The 24,839-nt window shown below is 38.0% G+C and overlaps 1 protein-coding gene across 1 annotated transcript in view; it reads right to left on the bottom strand.

The window, feature by feature from the left end:
• Nucleotides 1-24,839, bottom strand: part of eif3ea (eukaryotic translation initiation factor 3, subunit E, a) — a 51,122-nt gene that overhangs the window by 14,882 nt on the left and 11,401 nt on the right. The window contains exons 4-9 of the mRNA XM_079836565.1: nt 21,083-21,125; nt 19,540-19,644; nt 11,426-11,551; nt 10,377-10,501; nt 4,962-5,088; nt 391-492 (exon numbers count right to left, since the gene is read on the bottom strand). Coding sequence (XP_079692691.1) covers nt 391-492; nt 4,962-5,088; nt 10,377-10,501; nt 11,426-11,551; nt 19,540-19,644; nt 21,083-21,125 — 628 coding nt within the window. The remainder of the gene's footprint in view (nt 1-390; nt 493-4,961; nt 5,089-10,376; nt 10,502-11,425; nt 11,552-19,539; nt 19,645-21,082; nt 21,126-24,839) is intronic.

Below are 24,839 nucleotides of genomic sequence, written 5' to 3'. Positions count from 1 at the left end.
GCATCGCTAATGACTATCAACAGTTATGGTAAAGTTCAGAGGACACTTCTGACAAATCAGAGGTCAGAGACTCGGTGTGATGTCATCACAACTCATCATTAGGGAAATTGAGACATCATCTGCGTAAATTAAAGTTAAAGGCTTTTTGTGGCCTGACAAGAAGTGAAGGATGAGCTCAACATCTTAGAAGAAGGATAGTCTCTTCAAACGCTTTCACTAATGGAACCTGTTATGAATCTTATCTTATAAATCTTATGCTTTTGGAAAAATGACAGAAGATACAATCAATCTGCGAAGTCCCTATAAAGAAGATGGTGTGCCATGCTTTTAAGGACATGCAAAGAAACGAGCTAATAAAAAAGGTAACAGGAAAAGACAGCTGGAACTTACCGCCTCACACTCTCGCAGCTTCTTCTGAGCACTATCGAAGTCAAAGTTCACATACAGACACTCCACAAATTCTGTGATGGGATCTTTGTAGGTGTATGACTCCTAAAAAGAAGAGAACAAAAGAAAAATTAATGCAGAATAGCTCTTTAAAATCTCCCTGTAGTCAATAATTGTATCCTTTAAAACTCATCTTTGATCACCAAAATGACATTTATTCCTGTAAAAAATATTCATGCCTTAAATTAGCTTGAATGTGACTCTACTACCTGATACCTGTAGCTCAGACTACCTGATCTACTCTGTCAACTTTACTGTAGTTAACGCTGCACTATGGCAAGTTTAAATACTAGTTTAATTCAGCCATATATGTTTGAACCAGAAACCGTTTCAGAAGAAGTGGAGGAGTGAATTATACAGGGTCATATACAAGTCGATGTATCAGAATGGTAATGCGTTTTATGTATCATTCTCTACAACGTCAGACACATAATGGTGCTTGATAGCCTTTTGCTTGATTATGTTATCAAACAGCTAATGTGTTACTTATATTACACAAACAATGTTACTGTTCGCTGAACAACTTAGAATTTCAGTGGCTTCTCTGGAGACTCCCCTACTTCAGATAGGGATGTGCGCAATGACTAATTTCATAACCATTTAAACGGAAATTTTGTAACCGACTAGTCCAACAACCCCGCCCCCCGGAGACAGTCTGTATATGCGATCCATTTGAAAGAACATTTAATCTATGAATAGTCAAGTCCTATACTGAATGCCGCCTAAAAATAGATCAGATACATGTGAGGTGCTTGCCTTGCATTATGATAATTGTATTAAACTTAAGCAACATTAGCCATGTATGTACATTTTTATTCAAATCAACTGTCAACACAGGACTATTACGTTCAAATCTAATAGCCTATTATAAACAGATTTCCTCAAATAAAAGTTAGTCCCACTGGTCATTTATGTAGATCATTGGTTAGTCCACATAAGTCAGCGTGTCCGGGTTTGACTTTCAACGCACTTCTTGTGTATGAAACGTATCTGTACACATGGCGGGCGGCAAAAAAAGCTTGACGTGTACTGACAACTATACATTATTTAACTGTATTTTCTTATTGTTAGGATGTTGATATAGCAACTGTTCAAGTGTAAAGCAAGTTTCATTCATAATGTTTCTTCTTTAATTCAATATAAAATGTCATACCGCATTGTCTCTCATAACCAGTAGTATAACAAGCCAAAGCTTAATTGTTACTTGTTTGACATGACAAAAGATAACGGAAAAGTTCAGAGTAAGCTTTCAAAATCCTCCCACACCACACTCATCAAGGTTTTTATCTGAAGCCGCCGCGAGCGCCAGAGAAAACCAAAATCTGAGGTAAAATTATGATTTTGTTTTGCTGCAGATATACACTTTTCAAAAAATATATACATTTCAAGATGTAATATTAAAACGACGCTAATTTAAATGTAGCCTTTGTAAAAATATAAAGCAAAACATTAAATGTGCAACAAACAAAAAAAAGTCGACTATTCTTTTAATCCCTAGCTTCAGAGCAGTCATATTTAATGATATGCTAAAGCCCGCTGGCACGTTGACAAGATTGGTTACAAGGTAGTTTGTGACATAAGAAACACCTTAGATTTTTCTCTGACCGGCGTCTTTTTTTTTCTGCAATTTTAAGGAACAAGTACTCAGCAATGGAGTTGTTGACATATGAATTTGCACATGGGTTGCCTTAAAACTTTAAAAACTCCACAGACATATAAACATCATTTTCATATAAACATTGATTTTGCACCACAGGAGGTCTTTAAGGGAAAGTTCACACAAGAAATAAACTTCAACCATTGGTTCTCAAACTGGGGTGTGTTTTTCATTATAAATTTGTCTGTTTTATTAACAAATAAAGTTTTACATTACAAGCAGAACTGATATCAGCTGTTCAAGCACAAAATTACTGCTGCTTTCATCTTGTGGTTACAAACACGGCTGTCGCCAAACGGTTGCATCTATTTTCTTAATTGGCACAAGCTGACAGTTAATTTGCCTACAGTCAAGAAATCAAGTCATGTATGGCCGATTTAATGAGAACATTTTTCAATAGTAAAACTGTCCTTGAGAAAACTTGAAAACAGTGCACAAGTCATATGGACTACTTTTATGACACTTTTTCTGTCCCTGACAGCAGCCTGGTTTTTCAACCACATATAAATTCAGATTTTGGGATACCACATAAAAATGCTGGATGGAAACACTAATATGTGGCTAAATAATAATAAATTGTAATTAACATAATATAACCACTTAAAAAGTTAAAATATCTAAATTAGCAACTTCCATTCACAACTATTCATTTTTGGTGTATATGGAAAACCATAGCCTTTACATTCTGCACAATATCTTCTTTTTTGTTCCATAGTAGAAAGAAAATCTTACTGGTTTCAAACAATATTAGGGTGAGCAGATTTTTCACTTTTATTTTTGGCTGAACTACGTATCCCTGCCTGGTTGTATTTAATAATGAGCACAACCTCTGCTTAATGTGCCATGTCTATAAACAGCCATGAGCTGAAAGACTTAGTACAGTACAATCCCTTTAGCAGAGGACCTGATGGGATGAGTCTCATTTGGATATGTGATAGTCTTTGGGTCTTCCCTGGATCTAAATACCATAGATGCTTGAGCAACCATGAGAGGAGAAACTTGTGCAGGGAGTATGGTGAGCACCTCAGGACACATGTTTAAGTGATTACGCAAAGGCTGCGGGATGCACTTATTTGGATTTCAGTGCCATTGATCTCTGAAGAAGCTACTGTTGTTGGACACAGACATCAGAACACTACAATCAGACTGTCCAGCACCATTCATCAAATCTAATGGGTTCAAGACTCACACGGCCTGAGGAGGCACGTAGATAAACAGAGCTTTTATTTTCAGGCCAATATACACCGCTCGTTCATTCATTCATTTCCACGGACGCAGCGAGGTATAAGATTCCCTGCAATGTTCTAGATGTATTAAATTCATATAAAAATACGCTCTTATTTAAAAGAGAGAGAAAGCATTATTTATCTGTGATGGGTAACCTCTTATTGAAAACATCTTTCAGTACTTGCAAGGCCAGTGTGGATGATTGCAGGAAGACCACCAGAGCACTTGACAAATAGGTTTGCTCACACAGAATTTAAAAGGACAAAAGGCTTAGAATTTAATAAGACTGAGGATACACACAAAGGAGCATGAATACAACTGAAAAAGACTAACTTTGCTTTTGTTTTAAATCTAGACACACAGACCAATAATCATGTGTTCATAAATGTATCTGCAATATTTTTCTTTTGAATCTTTTTATTTTTATTTGTGGCAATAGCCAACAATACATTGTATGGGTCAAAATTATCGATTTTTCTTTTATGCCAAAAATCACTAGGATATTAAGTAATGATCATGTTCCATGAAGATATTTTGTAAATACACTACCATAAATATATATCAAAAATGTAAAATATGCGTTGCTAAGCACTTAATTTGGACCATAGACTGTAAAAAGATATGGACGTAGTGTCCGTGACGTCACCAATAGGATTCTGAAGAGCAGTTTTGAAGCGCAATGTAGGGTCGAGCTGGCTGTTGTCATCGCGCGTCACTCCCGGATAATAGAAAATGGACAAAGAGGCTCCCTCTTGGGTGGGTGGAGCTGAGGTGACGCGATGACTAACAGACAGCAGATAAATGGCTATCCACCTGTCACTCAAAGTGGTCACACCCTTAATTATGCAGAACTTTAAGGCTTTATATAATGTAAACGAATGAGTTATAAAAAAATTCACCCCCCTCACAGATGTTATGAAGGGCAAAATTAGATATATAGACCAAAACCACAATTTGTACCAGGCTGTAAACGTTTTTTGTTTTTCTGCTGTAAAGTTGGGCATTTTAACATGGGGCTCAATGAGATTCTGTCCCTAGTGGCCAGTCAATGAATTGCAGTTTAAGCCACTTCCGTATTGGCTTCAAGAGAAACTGCAGGAGGTTGCCGCTTGATTTTGACAAATTAAAAAGGGGATTTTCTCAATATTTAGATTTTTTTTTGCACACTCAAATTCCAGATTTTTAAATAGTTGCATCTTGGCCAAATATTGTCCAATCCTAACAAATCAGCAACCTTATTTACTCCGCTTTCAGGTGAAAAAATGGCCCTTATGACTGGTTTTATGGTCCAGGGTCACAATTTCTTTAATTCTTTAATTACATTTTTAAATTCAACTGACAGTCCTAGTATAAACATTTGATTTTAATATAATGTCTAAAACATTTATAATATATATTTTTATATTTATATATACACAATAATAATTTATTTGATAAGTTTTTAATGGCGCATCACTACAACTATTGAATTAAACATGAATGCCTTATAAATGTAATCATATTAATTTAATACCATTACTTCATATTTTATAAATATTGTTCAATAATAATGCAATAAAAGAATACAAATTGTCTGAAGGACATAGCAAACCATGACATAAATAAAAAAACAAAAAGTCCTGTCTGATACCTGCTGGATGACTTTCACCAGATCCTTTAGCACCTGCCTACGCTTGCGGACGTCCTTGTTGGTGATGACAGCTGTGGTCAGATAGCGCAGTATGTGTGGGCACATGGTCTGAATAGCATTTAGGTACCTGCAAACAAAAACAACAACAACAACAACAGTCACAAGCTTGAAGGACAACTATCATCTCTACAGTCTCAAGATGTAATTTGTCGAGGTTGGACACTGATAGTTTATCGTTCTTATTGGACATTTTTGCAGTGAAAACAGTTTCCCTATTCTCATATAGTGAACTTGCAGATTCTCGTTAAACAAAAGAACAAGAGTCAGACCGTGTTGAAAGCACCTCTGTTCATTGGTCCCACTGTGGAGGGAAGGGAAAAGGAAAAGTCCCTTTCTAGACATGGATCACCAGCTACAGGCCAGCAGAGCAGTGAAACACTATCCACCAGGGACTTGTTTTTCAGCCACAGGTCAACTAGCTGTGGTCTTCAGCGAGAATGAAAGCTACATGGCACTACTATTACAACCCAAGACAAAGTTTCCTCTCTACCGAGTAGAGCTTTCTTATATGGACGGCAAAAAAAAAAAACATACAACAGATGCCTTGTCATAGGGCTAAGAGCTCCTGTTAAAGTGCACTTAACATTTCGAGTCAATTTGGAGGACGGCCTCTGCGCCTGCGGTATCTGTGCGAACATCTTTGACCCCATCCTCCTCATCCCCCGTATGAGGACCAAATTAAATTTCAAGGAGGAAGTGGAGCTGCTCTGCCTTGGCCAGGCCCTAGAGCTCCCTTACGGATCAGCACGGAGAAACACATGTCACATGGAGGAAAAGGAGGAGGGCTGCCGGATGGTTTAATTAGCCGAAACAATTAAAGGGACAAGGGGGCCTGTGGCACTTGTGATGTTGGAGCTAAAAACAGCAGCGGGCTTCGGCGGCGTGTGATCCAAGTTGGCGCAGCCTTCGGTCTCCTCCCTTTGTAGTTGTCTGACTTCATGGCAAACCACAACACTTCATGCTGTGTTCCTGATTAACTTACACCTACTCGCTCTCCCAGGGAGGCTCCGATGGCCAGACCGCTCACATGAGTCATGATGCCATATCTGGGCTTCGCACATAAACAAAAAAAAAAAGCATTATCTAACAGAGCCCGACAGCAACGACCAAAGCCATGATACGGCTTAATCGGTTGCTAAATGACTTTGCAAGGAAAAGGGCAAAACAGGAAGTAGTAGTAGTTCAGTTTGAGTGCGTCACATTCTCCTCAGGGAGGTAGGGATTTAGGATTGGGCTGCAACTAAAAACTACTTTGATAATGGATTATGGTTTTGATTGTGTTGTTGACCCGTGTTCGAGTTTGGCCTGGGTCATGTTATGCTCCCGTTTAGTCTCTGAATGCACTTTCCTGTTGGAGCATTTTAACCAAAAATGCACCATTATTAAAATTCTGGCTGATACCAATTAGCAGATAATTATTTTCATGTTATTGACAATAAACGATAAAAAGATTATTATTTTAGTCTATTTCATGTATAAAAAAAACAACAACAACTATAAATATTTAAAATTATTATTTTTTTTAATTTGGTCATAAAATTGTTCAATATAATAAATGTGTTAAATTATAATACAAAAAAAATGTTTGAAAATGATGATGAAAGTTCAATAGAACAGCATGTTTTTGAAATCGTAATATTTTACAACGGTTTCATAATTAATGCACAATAAACAAGAAATGCATTTTAATACTTTAAAGGTCCTGCTTTGTGTTTTTTTGAAGCTTTGATTGTGTTTACAGTGTGCAATATAACACGTGTTCATGTTTCGCGTGTAAAAAAACACAGTATTTTTCACACAATTTACTTATCTGTATACTGCTGTTTTCACTGTCCTCAAAACGGCTTGAAAGATTTCCCTGTTCTATGAAGTCCCTCCTTTAGAAACACGTAAGGAGTTCTGATTGTGCCAGCGGTTCCCGTGTTGTGATTCAACAGCAGCTTAGCGCACGCAGAGCACACGTTACCGGAAAGGTCACGCCTCTCACCATAACGGGGATGCATGCGCTCAATGATCTCTAAGTACAGCGTCCCTGGGAAAGCCAAACAAAGGTGACTTGACTCCGGGATGAAAATAACAGCGTCTCGACGACATGGCGACAAACAAACTATACAAACGCAACCGAACGCAACACTTCCTCTTATCCACGCGGGAGCAACAAGACCACGCCCCCTTTTTCGCATACTCTTGTGGGCGGAGGTTAGTCGACAAACTGCTCTACTGACGTAATTAAAGCAGGATGTACATGGATGTAGTCCCAACCGGCCGTTCGCTGTAGGCTTTGAAAGGGAACTTCTGTTAAATAAAATATCTCGCTTGGCATTGAACTTTGAGCTTTATAATTTTACAGGTATTATATATGCTCTAACAGCAACATTACACACTAACTAAAGTTTGAAAAATGGGATCACGAAGAACAGGACCTTTAAAGTGGCTTCACTGGTGGAGGCTCTTAGCCGTTGCAGCCCTAATTTGGCGGGTCTGAGAGAGTAGGGAGAGAAAAAGGTAGAAACGAATCAAAGGAAGGAACAGTGGTGCAGTTCCAATTTCATGATGCATCTGAAGGGAGGAGGGGAATTAGAGGTAAATCAAGTGAAACTCTGAATCCACTCTAGCGCTGGCCGGGATAGTGTTTCGGTGGTATTAGCTTTCCTGTTTGCACCTACATCATAGGTCATCTTGTGACAATATTCTTTCTCGAACTGCCCTTGGACTTGGTTGGAAAGTATTATATGATAGCCTATCTTTGGTATCGTTTTTCCTGCACTTAAAATTTCGGTTTTTGTTTTGGCCGTCTGCTTGATGGCACGACTACATCATGAACGATCATCAGGCCGAGAGCACTGAATCGTACCCCGTCCTGAACGACAGCCAAACAACTATGAACTGAACCTAAATGCCACAGGCTGATGTCAGCCTAATTGTCAACAAAACTTCAAGAATAACAAAGAGAAGAACAGAAAACAAAAGGTCTTTTCACAGGGTCAAAAACAGACTCCGATTCGGCTTTCCAACAAAAACATGACAATGTATCTACCCTCCAAGTGCGCAATACTGTTTTGGTACATAAAACGCAGTGTATCTAATGCAGTAAATTACACTGGGATTCAGATTTATGGGGTCTGATTGCTCTACGTGGCCACAGCTCTGCAAATAAAAGCTGAAGGCAGAAGAGGTGAGAGAACAACACAAAAACGAAAAGTGAAAAGAACGCTGCCAGCATTAAAAGACCTCTGATCTGACGAGCCCAACCGCAAATTAGAAGTACCTTTTTGGAGAGGTTTTAATGAAGCATAATGAATGTTCTTGTATAACGAGCACCTACGTCCAAAGGGCTGCTGTTAAGCCAGCCGATTGTCTCAAAGGCAGGTCGAAAATTCACTCTAGGTTCACGGCCACAGGTCATTGTTCATGACAGTTATGTACTGTTTTTTTAGGGCCAAAGAAAAAGCCAAACCTAAATACGGTTTTCCAGCTAGCGACAGTGCAATAAGCCATCTCAATCTGTCTTTTCACCCGCTATGGTCAGGTTTTAATTAGTGCTGTCAGTTAAACGCGTTATTAACGACGTTAACGCAAACCTATTTTAACGGCGTCAATTTTTTTATCGCGAGATTAACGTTCTTTTTGGTCTAACAAACTTTGTAGTTTTTTCTCATGCTGTTGCAACAACTAGTAACGTTAGAAAAACTACAACACCACTCCGGATGTAGCTAGACCGGAAACAAAACATCAGGCACGCTGCGGCTGCCCACACTTGTTTGGGCCATTAAAAGATTAGACGTGGATGGCAAGCGTGAGACGCCGAAATGAGAAACGTATTAAGCCATGGTTTAACTCAGGGGTCTTCAACTAAAAGTGCTTGTCTTGAGCGCTGCTTTCTGCTCTGATGGTGCATTCACACCAGACGCGAATGAAGCGTTTTGCGCGAGTGATTTAAGTCAATGCAAAGACGCAAATAGACATTCTGCGGCGCGGATTAAGCGGCGTGCATGTCGCGTCATTCGCGTCCGGTGTGAGCGCACCATCAGTCTCTTCTTCACTGCATGCTTGACCGCGCGTCTGGGTCTGAACGTAGTAACTGAGCATTGCAACGTTAACCGTTTCATTACGTCAAAAGGCTTCGCGGTCCGGATTCGGACCGGAGTCCGCTAGTTGGCGACCCCTGGTTTAACTGCACTATAGGCGGAGTCCTAGTTTACCTTGCATGTGCACTTTGTAATTTTATTTTGTATCACCCTGTTTTGATCCCTTAGAAAGGGCTGTTGAAGGGGCTGTTTGTGCAACAAAGTATTTGTTTCACCCTTTTATTGATGGGCAGTGTTACATTGTGTGAGATTATTTGCTCCAAGTGAGAATGTTGGTGTGAAATCGAACACTAAAGTATGCCAATGTTGTTTTCAATAAAACAAACATTTGAACAAAGCAAGCCGATCCACTTTTCTATGTTGATAAGAGCATTAAAATAAGAAAAAATAATGGGACAAAAAGAAATCAAGGGACATTTAGAATAAATAAAAATGTGCGATTAATTGTGAGTTAACTATGACACTAATGCGATTAATCGCGATTAAATATTTTAATCGTTTGACAGCACTAGTTTTAATGACTAATTATTGATCTGGTCACCCTTAATCATCCATGCTGGTGGAAACCGATGGAAAACAACATCTTTGAGGCAGAAGATCAGTTTGTCTTTGAATAGTGTATAGGCATTAGGCTCCAAAACAGTGCATTAGGGGGAAAGTGAGGCCTTAAAATAGATGGAATGTACAATTATTTAGCAGATCAAGTTTCCTACTTTAGGCACCAGGTGTAAGCCCACTTAAAAAAAAAGCTAGCAGTCCCTTGAAGCTTCTTTGTACTCAAGTGCACACAAAAAGACTGAACCTTGTTACCCTTTAATGTGTTAAGACCTTGACTAGTCTGCAACAAAAAGTCCCACATGACCACAAACTATTACTTTTTCCTCATGGATTATTCAAACCTGGTAGGGGATTTTTTTTTCCCATTTGGAAACTTTTTTGAAAATGATTGAACGAAGATCAACATGCTTGTCCAGGATCGACAACTTCGCTTTAATAAGCTTAAAACATTGAACCCGTGAGTTAAGCAGCCCATTTGCCATTGTCAGCATTCGTCCGTGCTGCCAGACTCATTTTCGCGCTGACCGCTGGGGTCGTGGGTCTGTGAGCGGCTGGCTGGTGCGCCCAGCATCAGCAGTTTCGTTTGCGGACTGTGGTGGGCTTTCCAACCTGGACCCGTGCTCTCTTCCTACCTCATCCGTTTTTATTAGTCAAACCAAAGCAAAACCAAATCCCAGATGGAAAACGAGCAGCTGTAGAAGGTGCTTACTGTGGCTGGTAGAGGAAAAGCTCAATGATGTTGTCTCTCCCTTTGGGATGGTTGAAGAACACGAAGAGAGACCAGTGGATCAGCCAAGTCCTTTGCTGGAGAGACTGGAGAGGAGAACTTACCGTCTGTAGAGATATAACAAAAGTAGAGGGGAAAGGGTGTTAAAAATCATTGACAAGGGATAGTTCAACCCCAAATTGCAATTTAACTAAGCCTCATGTTGTTACAAACCTTTATGATGTTCTTTTTCCATGGAAAATTTTTCCATTTTTTTTATAACAAATATAGTAAAACAGTAATATTGGGAAACATTAAAATTGAAAATAACTTTTCTATTTTAATATATTTTAAAATGTAATTTATTCCTGTGATGTCACATGATCCTTCAGAAATCATTCTAATATGCTGATTTGGTGCTTAAGAAACATGTATTATTATTGTCAATGTTGAAAACAGTTGTACTGCTTAATATTTTTGTGGAACCATGCTATTTTTTTTTCAGGATTCTAAATAGATATATAGAAAATTCAAATAAATGTTTTGACATAAGAGTGGAATACAAATACATTCCCAACAAAAGAATAATGAATAACATGAGTAAATGATAAAATGTTCATTTTTGGCTGAACTATCCCTTTAAAAGGTCATTTGTCTTGATCCCGACTTGATCATAACAAGATGAACTTCTGACTCCAAAAAACCAACACTTGGCTTCCACTGCCTTCCAGACTCAGTTCAAATCAAAGTTCAGAATAGAAATGTACAAATGTCCAAAGACTTTAATTTTTTATTTACTCATACTTCTCCCAAAGCCAAACCCTTCTTTCCCAGCTCAATTCCTCCAATTAAAAATCAAGCTGCACCGACATAACACAGCAATTAAGGTTTTGCTTGACTTGTGAGTTGTGGTGAGAAGGAATCGAGGAGATGGAGAAGAGGGGAGGAACGGCAACAGCAGCGGTGCTATGCTCAAATGCAAGTCGGTCAATATTACGGCCTATGTAAGGGAATCCGAGTGCGGTATTGAATTCTGAGTGGCGGGGCATTACATTGTTATCGATAGTCTCTCTCAGGCGGGTGAGGTCCTCCATGGCAGCTTCCCAGTTCTGCATCAGGATCTCTGAGGCCAGTTTGCCCCACAGAGAGTTCAGCGCATTTCTGTCTGTGGCGGGGACCTGCACAAACACACACAAACATAGAAAAATGCATTGAACCACTGTAAACAGGAGTAGACAATGAAATCAACTCACTGCCCATAAAATTACTCTGGTAGGGTGGCAGTCTTGGTCTCTTTCCACTTTCTAAATATTGTATTTCTGACATCTGCCATTTCCCACAACTAAAAGTTAAGCTCTCTTGGCAAAGCTGCTCGGTGGAGTAACTTCTTTATTTATTTACAGTGGATAAACGGATTAAATTATGTCATCTTCGGGAATTGGGCTCGTAGGGGAAAAAGAAATGGATCCTGAAAGACTATTTAGCTTTTTATAAAACTTCATTTGCTGTATTTTTGTGACAGTCACCGCTGCACCACACACCAACCCTTCTCCTTAAGAACATCTGAGGTAAAAGTAAATAAATAAAATTGTTCTGTTTTGTAAAGATAGGAATGACCTAATAAATGTATAACAATTTTACTCTGATAATTTCTAATGATTCATGTAAAATTTCTATTCAATAAATCTGAATAAGGGTCAATGCCACGACGTGCATATTTGTCTCCAAGTGCATTTCCTTTTAAAATAATTTGATAAATTCATATTCATAACATATTACTTTATTCTATAAAACACATTTAGTTTTTAATAAATTTTAGTACATTTAAATACAATAATAATATACATTTTGTTTTGTTATCTTAAACCCCCAAAATGTCTGATAATAAAAAATAAATTTGAATACTAAAGGCATCATTTTATAAATATCAGTAATTCTAAAGCTGTTGAGTTAATTGAAAAACTTCTGTCCAGCAATTTGTATAATCTCAAATGTCAGGGTGTCACAACTACAAAACATTGCCCTTTATTATGAATTGACAAGGTAATAACTGTAAACATGATAATGAATCTTCCAGAAGACCCAACTGATCCCTGTGGCAGAGTGAAAAGGTTTGTAGATCTGTCTCAAATACTGGTGAAAACAGCTAATTTTGTGTGTGGGTATGTGTGTGGTACACTTTCCATGTCAGGTGGTACAACTACAGTATATACATACAGCTATTTGGTTGTACCCCCTGACACAAGTCAAAAAATGGATTTAAACACTTCTATGTACTGAAATTGGTTTAAACACATTGTTCATGACAAATAAAATGCATAACATCAGCTTTGAAAAGATCTTTAAAAAGCCATTTGTCAATGACCCATAATGATTTTTTTTTTAAGCGTTTTTTTTGACAAGGGTTGGGTCGAAGAGGTCCTCAGACAAGGGCTAAAAGGTTAAAGGCCAACTTGTCCGTGATATTGCTGGGAAATAATTACGCAAGTTAAACAAGTGCTCTTTAACTAGCCTGGGGTCAAGTGCTATCTTGAGGGAAAGGAGGGTCACGTCAAGAGATGAAAGTGGCTTCAAATCACCAACACAGGTTGGGTTTTTTTTTTCTTCAAAATTTACAAGCACAAAGTCCTTCAAATGTACATTTCTATTAACATAGTCATTCTTTCTAGTATCTGGTGTGGAGCATCATCAAGCACAAATGGGGAACAAAAAGCTCCCTGAAGTTCATATGAACTTGCGATGACCTTAGTGCATTGCCTTTTCCTTCAGTGAGGGTCTTTAATGATGTGTGCTGCTACCGCTACAGCCTCTGTTACTGGCCCTAACACATGTCTGCAAGCTTTGATCAGCCCCGAGATGTGGACAGGACCGGAGTGGCGGGACACTAATCAAAATGTCTGTTCGTGGAGGAGTGAGAGAATGAGGTCCAGACATTAGGTAAAGAAACTCAACTAATCAAATCAAAGAACTAACTAAACACAAACACTGGGTGAGGATGGATAGTTATGTGGTTGCAAAGTTAATGAAAACCATTTGAGTAGGTCTTTGCAGGACAAGTAATGATTTAATGTATTTAATTCACATATACACAGACAATATGTTCAAAAGGCTGTACTGTCTTGAGGTTCTGTCACGTCTACCTTGACTAAAATCCTTTGACGGCAGAAGCCAATAACACAAGTCTTGTTAAACAGAAACAGGCCCTTGAAAATAATGTTTAGATAAATTGATTAACTAGTAATTGTGATAATCTCCTGAACATTTGGCGCAAAAGAAAAACATCCTGCGGAATCAAGTTATGAAACCCCTGGAAGATAGTCGCTCAGCTTCTTGTATGGAAATATGAACAAGATTTTACATGGTGCATCTCTGCAGAGACAATCAGCTTCAAAGGAACATAAGCTTTAAATTATGACTAAAAACAAAAACAAACAAAGGGAGGAGGTAATGTGTTGCAGATTAGCGAGCTGCTGAAGCATCTCAGTGTGATTCATGAAAAAAGGGGGAAGAGCTATAGCCAAAGGCTCATGGGAAATGGAGTGATTAGACTGATCAGCGTGTAAGAAAATGACCTATGACAGACGTAACAGCATGCAGACAACCAGGAAGTCAGGGTCTGGATGTTAAAAGGAGCCATGCAAACACTGAAATCTGATTGGACGGACATACCGCTCCTCACGTGCACTGCCGTTCAAAAGTTTGGGATCGGTACGATTTTTTCTATGTTTTTGACAGAAGTCTCTTATGCTCACCCAGACTGCATTTATTTAATCAAAAATACAACAAAAACAGTAATATTGTGAAATATTACAATTTAAAACAATTGTTTTCTGTTTGAATACATTTTAAAATGTAATTTATTCCGGTGATGGCAAAGCTGAATTTTCAGCATTATTACTCCAGTCTTCAGTGTCACATGATCCTTCAGAAATCACTCTAATATGCCAATTTGCTGCTAAATAAACATTCCTTATTATGTTGAAAACATATGTTTTCCTTCAAGATTCTTCGACGAATAAGAAGTTCAAAAGAAAAGCATTTATCTGAAATGGAGAGCTTTTGTAACATTACTTTCAAAAGTTTGGGCTCAGTAAGAAATTTTTTTTTTACAAAACTGAAGACATTTATTATGTTACAAAATATTTTTAATGCAGTAAACCTTTACAGGGAAGCCCAGTTGGTAATTTAATATTAAAAGGTTAAAATTAACTGATTTGTACTGGCTACGTATAATTTAATTATATACATAAAGGAAGTTATAATAATTTTTAAATGACAATTAAGTTTCTGCTATAAAATCTGCGTTTCTGCCATAAAAACATGACATTAAATATTGAATGAATATTTATTAAATATTAAATAACAATGAATAAGCAAATATAGTGGTATATATTTAGCAAAATGCTCCTCTCCAGAGTTATTTTTTTCTAGTTTTGAATGGCTTTTCTGAGGTAAATGTAACATTGTGACATTGTTTACAAGCTGTTTTATTGACGCCTTTCCACAGTTGAAACACTGAGCGATTACATGAGACGATGCGCATTTCGTTAAGTTGTACCGTATCTTTCAACATACCTTCTGATGTACATTCATGTTTCATTCGTTACTTTAACTAATAATAAAGAGAAAGAGGTGATCGGTTCACATGCTCTGTGCTGCCGCTTCACTTGAACTGAGGTGCTATTGCCAAAACAGTATTTATTGTTTGATTTCTTAATAAAAATTACAGAACTTAATAACTGAGACTTTTTTTGATATCAAAGGTAACAAACCACAAAGTTTACTGTGATTAATTTGGATGGGAGGCATGCTACAAAGTTCTGTTTATTCATCAAGACTAAAAATCGATTCTTGGGATTTATGAATCGATGTCTGTTCATCAAAATAAGAATCAGTTAATATTGAGAAATTTACATTTTTAATCCAGCCCTAAAATAAATGCTCTCTAGATTTATGGCAGGATAAAATCTACAGGTATATTTGCTTAGTCACACACAGTAGTATGGAACAGTTTTTAAATCCATACAGTACAGATGCAATTATCCATCTGCTTGCAACAATGGAGCACTTTCATCAAAATCCCCAAGTTGGATGCGTCTAAACAACAGTCAAAGCCCAAAAACTTTGAGAGATCAGCTCGGAGGGACAGCCGGGGAAAAAGCCAACCCTGCTGCCAATATAAAGGTCAGCGTTTCATTTCTAAAAGTGTTTGTTTTTTGTTTTTTTTTCCTGGAAGTCCCTGCCTGCTACATTTGGCGACGCTCCATGTCATTATGGCAGCTTTCTGCACACTGACTGGCTTTCAGCACTGGCCATGCAAGAATAGTTTCAATACCTGGGTTTTTCCACAAGTTACCTTGAGTTTCCATTGCCTCCCGAAATGGGCACATTTTCACTGACTGACCAGCAACAATAAATTTACTGTGCTGGGGATCCGACGGGACACTCAATCTTTATTCTCAACATCCAATCCCTGCATTAACAGATGATATGAATAAGTTGCTCTTTTCGCACCGGGCCCTCACTGTAACAGGACCTCGGGTCTGGATTTTGCAAGCCTGGCTTCCTTCGTTAAATGGCTGGGTTTCCCACGCTAGAGGAGTTCTAGAGCCTGACATCTCCCATGCTAGGAGCCATCCAAGGAGATGGGAGGTCCAGCTTGAAAAGGGGTGGATAAATGGTAAATAAGAAAAGAAAAAGGGGCAGGTATTCGATGAGAAAGCTCCACTATAACCATTTTTACATCATGGCTATTCCAAGCGCCTTCTCACTCTTGATGGAAATAGAAGGTATTGCGTTACAAAGCATTTTATCTGAGAATTATCTTCATTTTGAAATGAAAGAATAACAATTTAAATACTTCAAAACATGCACAGGGAGAGAATTTCTGGAAGCTATTTCCGTTTATTTAGATTGAGCAGTGACAGCATAAACAAGGCTGGTTGCTGTGTGAACAGTCTAATCTACTCAAAACGCTTGATGTGGTTTTACTAGGACGAGTAGACTATTGTATTTCATCTTATCCTAAAAATTAAAACATTGAAGAAAACCTAACATGCATGTTCACAAGGCTCTCTTGCACACTTAGACAAGGAATAGTTTGCCAAAAATAAAAATTCTGTCATTTACTCAACCTCATATTGTTCCAAACCGGTTTGTCCCCCATCCCCCCCCCCGTAGAACACAAAAGATACACTACCATTCAAAGTTTGGGTCAGTATTTATTAATTTTTTTTAAGAAAGAAATACTTTTTCTAAAAAAAAAGTAATAATCATCAAGTGACGGTAAAATATTCAATTTCAAAAATATTAAGCAGATGTTTTCAACACTGCTAAGAAATGTTTCTTGAGAATCAAATCAGCATATGATTTCTGAAGGATCATGTGACATTGAAGACTGGAGTAATGGCTTCTGAAAGTTGCCATCACAGACATACATTTTTTTTTTATATTAATTTTTTAAATTTGTTTTTAAAGTTATTTTAAATTGTATTAATATTTCAAAATATTACTGTATATTTGATCAAATAAATGCAGCCAAAATTTTTTGAAATGTTTCATTGTCTTTGTCCATACAATGAAAGTCTATTGGGTCCAGTGTTGTTTTAGACCCCACCGACTTCAAATTTTATGGACGAAAACATGTCATACATGTTTGGAATGACATGATGGTGAAAAATAATGACAGAATTCTCAAGTATCCCTTTAAGTATTTGCTTGAAGCATCTATACTAATGAATATGCAAAAAAGGGTGACAAAAACTGAAGGGTGTAATTCAAGGCTTGTCGGCCGTTCCTTCCCTCGGCTTCCACGAAAACCACAGGGACACAACAAACAAACAAACAAACAGCGTGACTGGCGCTGCAAATCATTCACAAATGGGAAACATGTTGCAAATCTAAACAACACAGTCTTCATCACACCTCTGAAATGCTAAAACCAAGATCATTTAAAATCAAATAAAGGGTTTCTTTTCGGTCACTTGTTGCCACAGCGACACAGCATTGCTTGGCAAATGTCTGGCCTTTTTTTTTTTTTACAACAATGTAGGCTGAGTGAATCATACGTGAGAGCTGGTCTGAAGAAACAGGAGTGCATTCCATGTGAGAAGGCAGGCTATGTGGTTACGTGAGAAACGCTTGCCGGCAAAAGGGGTCCGATAACTTAGCCAGGCATGGAGCCTCTCGCAACACTCTTGGCCCAGGGCAGCGTTGACAATGGGCACCTCTCTTTAAGACACTGGACTACCTCCACACACTGCGGCCAGAGAGAAAGGAGCAGGTCAATTTGTTCGTTCCCAGCCGTCATTTGCCCCCCGCCCCACTAGCTAGACAGCACTGCGCTGGGCTCTGAGCGTCCGGCCGCTTTTCCCCATAAGTTCATCTTTCACTCATTTCTACAGGCAGTGGGAGAGAAGCCACAAACACCAGAGCCCCAGCAATGAGCCCTTTGTTTATAGAGGAAATAAGAAGTACGCACGTGTAACATGGATACTGCCAGTACTCTCAGTGAACTGCAATTATCTTCCCCCACAAACCTTCTTTGGTATTATCTGATTCCAAAAGTATTCCACTGGTGAAAATTATTTAATCCAAGGTCCTCGGTGCATCACCGCCTAGATCTTTATCCAGACAACGTTTAAAAAAAAAGGTAAAGGGTAAAGGCACCTTAGAGGAAGATGTGAGGTTTCACACTGCAAGACAAAATGTTCAATTCTATGCTGGACTCAGATTTATTTATTTTTTTGGTGAGGTTGCTCACTTAACCTTTTAAAATGTAGTCAGACACGTGTATGATCAGGTGACAATTAACCAGCAAGCGAAAATCCTATACTAAACGATTTCTCACTGAAAAATTAAATAAATAAATGTACAAAAAATGAAGAAAAATTAAAGATAAAAAAAGCTTAAAGTGCTTATAATCTATTCTTTAAAACTCAAATTACTTTTTTGAAAAGCATTTATTTTTAAAAATCTTACCAGGGAACAGAAATTAAATACATAAATAATACATGCCAACAAAATTAATAATAATAAAAATGCATGATAATAGATCCATGTATATTTACTATTATTAATAAATAATATTGTGTGCAACCTGACTTCCTGAAGTCACAAAAAAAAAAAACATATCTGATTTATTTCCAGATGAGAGCTGAAATGATCTGATTTCAAAGGGATTTTTGCTTTTCACAATGTAATTCAAAAATGAGGAGGAAAAAAAACCCTGATTTGGGCTTTATTCAACTGCATTGTGAATGTGTTATCCAATAAGATTTTGGCTCAATAAAAGACTCAAAATGGTTTGACTGTTGGAAGAACACAAATTCTAGTCATCTTCTGTTGAAAAGCCTTTTTTTTGTGTGTCTTGGGATTATATGGAGCAAGCTGTGTAACCTTTAACCCTTGCAAAAACTGGGGAATCCTGTCAAACCAAGAGTGATTAGGCCACGAAATCCCCACCAATCATCTACGGGGAGCAGCACTGCCCATAAACCCATAAGCTTATGAAGCCTGCCACTAAACACAGCCCTGAAACAACTCCTAACCAAGTCCTTGAAGAGGTTCTTTTCAGCACTCTAGACATGCAAGGAATTTAACAAGCCATGGGATGGCACTTTTCAGAAGTAATTATATATCAGGAGCTTTTAGTTCTTCGGATTGCCTCAAGTGCAAGAAAAAAAGTTGCCTGTTTTGTGGAGCAATGAACAAATTACAATATTTCATGATAAAAGGATTTGGATTCTAATTTGAGAAAATCTACCTGTGAGCGAGCCATGTCTACTTTTCATCTACGTCATTTTGAAAAACAACGTTAAGTGCATGCGTAATGCTCATAACTCACGGGATTTGGCAGAGTCTCGTACTAAAAAAGCAAAACCATATTAAGCAGAGACAATAATTCAAACTCTCAATAGGGCGAACGTCTGGCTCAATTAACACTCACGGGGGAACTCTCCATCAAAATAAAACTGTTTGTCCATTAGACAAGAACTTATTAAACAAGAATGCATTTAATGGCATCAATTTGCGAAGGAGAAAATGAAAGGGTGTCGTGATGAAAAGAAGCTCTTGAAAATTGCCCCACTGGGAACGTCCCAAAGGAGAATGCTAGAGAACACAACTCTGTCATCTGTTAAAGACAGGGGCGTGGTAAGACACATACCAGGACTCTGAAGAAATAGAGGTACTCCGCTGCACCTGAGTAGTTCCCACACTCATACTGGAACTTGGCGTATCGGTACAGGGTGTCCAAATACTCCTGGCGGAACTGCAAGGAAAGACAGAAGTTAAACAAAACCACAAAGTAAGTTTTCAATGTCAGCTGATAAACTTTATCAGTACACACAAAATGTGCATTTATGCACAATGATAATGAAGAGTGACATTACATTTCTGCCATATGAAGAAAATGCTCGATAAGCCTTATACTTGCTAAAACAACGACAAATTAAATTATTTTAACACTTCAAAAAATAAGTTTAAATAATCAATTTCTTTCATTTTATACACCCATAATTATAGATTTGTTGTATTTTCAAAAATGTGAACTGAATTGATCACAAAAAAATAACAAAAAAAATGCATGTTAGCACATGCAAATCAATGGCATCACTGGCCTCAATTAGTTCTTAGTGAATTCCCCCTTTGAAAGAAAATCTTCAAAATAATTCCCTAAAAATCTTCCCCTCAAACAAAGGGCGAATTTGTAGGAACGTCCCAAACGAAAGTGAACAACTGAATCCTTTCACAAAGGGCCCTTCCACATTTCCGTTAACAAAAGGGAACACGCAATGGTCACTTCAAGGAAGTCACTTAATCATTTATGGTTATGTTCTGCCCTTCCAAGTGAGTAGGGATAAAGGGTTGCTCACTTCCGATTGGAACCTGCCCAAAGCTTTCAAAACCACTTGTCAACATGCACCTTGCCAGGCAGAAGGCACAACCTGTTTATTCCTTTAAAAATCAAATAAGCTACTATAAACATCAAATGTGTTCTGATTGACTGTGGTTGGTATTTTGTGTAGTATATTCATTCCTAGTGAGTAAAGACAAAGTATTTGTCCACCATTATAGCTCTTCAGGAAACTGTTCACATGTGAACCTACGTGACCTCAAGATTATCCGTCTAAAATACAATCCCTCAATTTCATCTAACGGTGATGACCAGCAGTTTGACGGACAGTTCGATAGAAACTTGCTGCCAGAGTGTCTTAGAACAGAGAGCTCATTGTGTGTGTAGTTTATGTCTGTGTGTTTGTGTGGTCACAGTAAACTAGAGCCCTGGTGCGGATGTCGTTAAGGCCACAGGGGCCTTCCTGGGGGCGGCGACGAGAGGGTTGTTAAGGCGAGGATCGTGTCGTAGCCTGTGCAGTGAAGGTGCACTGAGGACAGGCCTCAGGTCAGTCTCAGGATGCTGGGGTGGGAGTGCCGTCAAGTCAAATATAGAATCCCCAGCATTCTTGAGGCCATACCCACGGGTCCCGAGCTGTTCCGTTTATTCTTAACAATTCGCCACAGAATGTAAATGTCCGCAGAAATTTCTGCAAGCCATAAAATCCCCGAAAATGACTTAAGGTTTTGGGAAGTCATTTAATGTCTCTCTGCTCATGGCCGCCCCTCCCGTTGGCCCCCCAAAACAACACTGGGTTCACAGAGGAGTCATGAGAACTCCTCAGAAGGGTGGAAGAGTCAGCAGAAGTACTTACGCCATGCTTGTCAGCCAGATAGTCGAACAGCATACGCCCGTCCCTGGAACACAGAAACATTTTGAAGTGAGCAAGAGTGAATAAAATACAATTATTTTTAAAAGGTATAAATAATCATATTAAATAAAAATCACTATTTTATGGAATTCTTACATTTCTAAATTTAAAATATAATATACAATTGTAAAATAAAATATAAAATATATTTTATTTGTATAAAAATAAATTTAAAATAATAATAAAAAGAAAAGAAAGTTGAAGCAATGGCTTAGTAGTAATGCGCTCCATCACATTGATCTATACAGACTAGATCACTTGGGCAACAATACATTTCCTTTAGGGATGCACCAAAATGAAAATTCTGGACCAAAACCAAAAATTCTGGATGCACTTGGTCACGAAAACCGAAACAGAAAATTGCTTTTAATTATTAATTTCTTATTTTAAATTAGTTTTTTTTTTTTTTATTAATATTAGACTTAATTCAATTAAATAATTTTATTGAATCTGAATTTTAAAACCAATACAAGCCAAAAAATATATATATATTTAAAGTAACACCAAAATTGGACAGAAAATATATTAAAATAATATTACATATAAATATATTATGCTTCCTTAAGTTATATGCAACGGATTTATTTTTTGACCAATTATCAAAATAATGTATAGTCCTAAAAAACTATTATCAGAGCAGTGAGAGCATACGAGCGGAGTGGGGAGCAGAACAGTGAACAAGATTGTAATCGTTTTACCAGCATTACCCAGCATGGCTATATCACACCATGTTACAGCACAGTAGGGCTATTGCAAACAGAAACAAGTCTACTACAGAGAAAGTTCATTCCTCGTTATTTTAACAGACTTCGCTTTTCCAGTGAGTGTTACATGAGTGGCGCGGACAAAAGCTAAAAATGAGATGCATTCATCCATATTATCCATATCCTGTTTTCTCTCTCCCTTTCTTTCATTTCTTGACTTATGTCTACATACAGTCTACGAAAAATTTCACACTTTCTGATGTGATCTGGAAATGCTTCATGGTCCTTTTCAATAAAAGTATATCACTTTTTTCGCCAATGTCAGCCAGACAAAAATAGTAAGTCTGATTACTTTTAATTGCACACATTTTTCAACCAGGTATCATTCATAACACAAACTTTGCGGGATGAATTACACAACATCCTTTAATACTGGGGTTTAGAAAAACCAATCAGTCTACATATGAGCCTTAGTTAGTAACACCACCAATTAAAGAAAGAATAAGGTAATGAAGAAATGAAAAACAAAAACATTGTGTGTCGCCTCATCAGGTGAGATGGAGTAAGAATCTATACTGCAACTCATTGAGTTTTGGCAAAATGCTCGGCACGGGGGGGCTGGTAACCAAGCTTACCACACGACCACCTCCGCCAAATGTGGCCGGCCTCTGAAGAATTCGGCAAATGAAGCCATGCGTCACTGTGTGCTCCAGACAGAAAGAGGAGGTTGCACGTTTATTTTATTTGTGGGGAGGTTCAAAGGCTGTTTATAAAGGCATTCTCCTGCAGAACTGCTTCTGTTCCATTATACTATCATCTGACAGATGCTGGGACTCCGGGTGGAGACGAGCCACCTCCCTTACGCCGCATCCTAACTGCAATAAAGTGCTAAAACCTTCGTATCACTTCCATGTAACTTAGATTTTAATGACCTAAGCAGACACAACCGATAACAGCAACAGTACATTTCTGCAATTGTCTGATTTATATTTCTATGACGTTGATCTGGCGAGCCTCACCCTTTGTGAAATCTCATTATCACATCAGGAAACAAGGAATTGTTCACCCAAAAATGTAAATTCTGTCCTTTGCTCACCCTCATTGTCTTTTTTGTGGAACACAAATATAGATTTTCATAGTTGAATATGCAAGCTGCTCTTTTCCATACAATGAAAGTGAAATTGTCAGAACAACTGTCAAGCTAGATTTTGAATGACGACTAACATTTCAGTCCCTTCTTCTCACAAAGCTATTCAGGCTTCAGGAGAATATACACTGAAAAAAATGGCTTTCTGGTTTTACTCAATATTTTTAAAGGGGCTATATGCAACTTTTTCCCCAAAATAAACGTAACAATAGCCTTTTTATTTGACCATTTATGACTCAAACATCTCCTGATGAGCATACTGACACCTTGTCCGCTCACAGTGGGTGAACCTATAAGCCTGTATCCTATTTTTCCTATTTTCTGGCGGGTCGTTTTTTCCCGCGCTGTCTGCGGATGTGACGTCACCACCGCTGCAAGAGCGAGCAGAAAATTAGAGCAGTTCTATTTTTTGGCCACAGGTGTCAGTCGCGAGTTTAAATTGCAGAAAAACGCATATAGCCCCTTTAAGGAAAGTGGTTACACAATTTTCATTTTAAACATTTTAGTTGAACTTAGTCAATGTTTTTTAGTTACAATCTTTTCTTAGTTATATCAACTTAATGATATTGAGTAGATTTCAATATATTCAAATCAGTGGGTGAGCAAATGAGAGTTTTAAATTAATTTATGTGGAACACATAAAAGACTTTCTACATCTAGTGCAGTGCAAGTAAAAATTACATTAGCACGGCTATTACAGATTGAGTGAAGCAATTTACATTGCAGTCTTAATACATGCAGCTGTCCACAACTTAACCATAAAGTAATAACTATACTCTTCAGCACTGTGGTAACCACAAAAACAACATAACAGAAACTCTTTAAAATGTCAAACATAACTGAGCATTAAACACTAACACGGCTTTCCCTTTACTTAAAAAAAACAACAAAAAAAACACCCACGAATATTCCAATATTTACTCTCCAGCCATATGCAAAGCGTGCTAGGAACGAACAATTCACCTTTCCTAAACATTCCTAAAGTCTCCTTTTGTGATTCACAGAAGTCAGTCATATAGTTTTTAAAACAAATTTTTGATGAACTATCCATATAGACATTAAATATCTACTAATGAGAACAAATATTGACATTGCTCTTTTAAAATTGTTTGTTTTGTCCCATTAAACCTGAACAGTCCTTACTGAGCATTTCCGCATATGTCCAACCTCATCAGCTCTCACCTAGTATCTCCAAAACTAACAGTCAGTCCATGTTTATCTGTCTGCTGAGGAGGACATTACATCTTTAGTCCGTCAGCTCTCACCACCTCCCGTCTGGGTTGAAATGAGGAACAGACAGGCCACAGAGGTCAATGCATTGGTGCTGAGGGAACTGCGAGATAACTCGGCCCTCAGCCATTCAGTGCAGCTCATCCATCCATCACGCTCAGTCTGTAAAAGGAAAATAATCCATCGCCACTCCATATGTCCTAACACTCCTGAACAATGGTCCTGACAGATTTCCAAACATGATATCACCTGCTTACAGCATCTGCCCCGTGAACGACATTGTCAAAGAGCTGACCCAGTAAACATCCGACTGACGTAGTTTAGAAGAAACATGTCGCACACAAGCAGCTATTAACAAATAAAAGAACAAATAAAGACAAGTCCTGATCTGCACTTCCTCGTGGTCGTCTCCAGACACCAAAAAATGCCCTCCGAAACCCGAAATATTCAAATCGAACAAGTAAACTTCAAAGTCGCTCGTTAATGAAGAGCAGACATCCATTTGAGTGGGTTAATTAAGACTGCGCCTGGTTCTAAGGCCACATACTTAATCCTAAACTGTGATAAAAGCATGTTTTGGAGAACGAAACGCAAACTGGTGTTTAAAAATGTCTAGGGA

Source organism: Gobio gobio, assembly GCF_949357685.1.
Source record: "Gobio gobio genome assembly, chromosome: 15".
Lineage (NCBI taxonomy): Eukaryota > Metazoa > Chordata > Actinopteri > Cypriniformes > Gobionidae > Gobio > Gobio gobio.
This window is presented reverse-complemented; position numbering and strand designations above follow the sequence as displayed.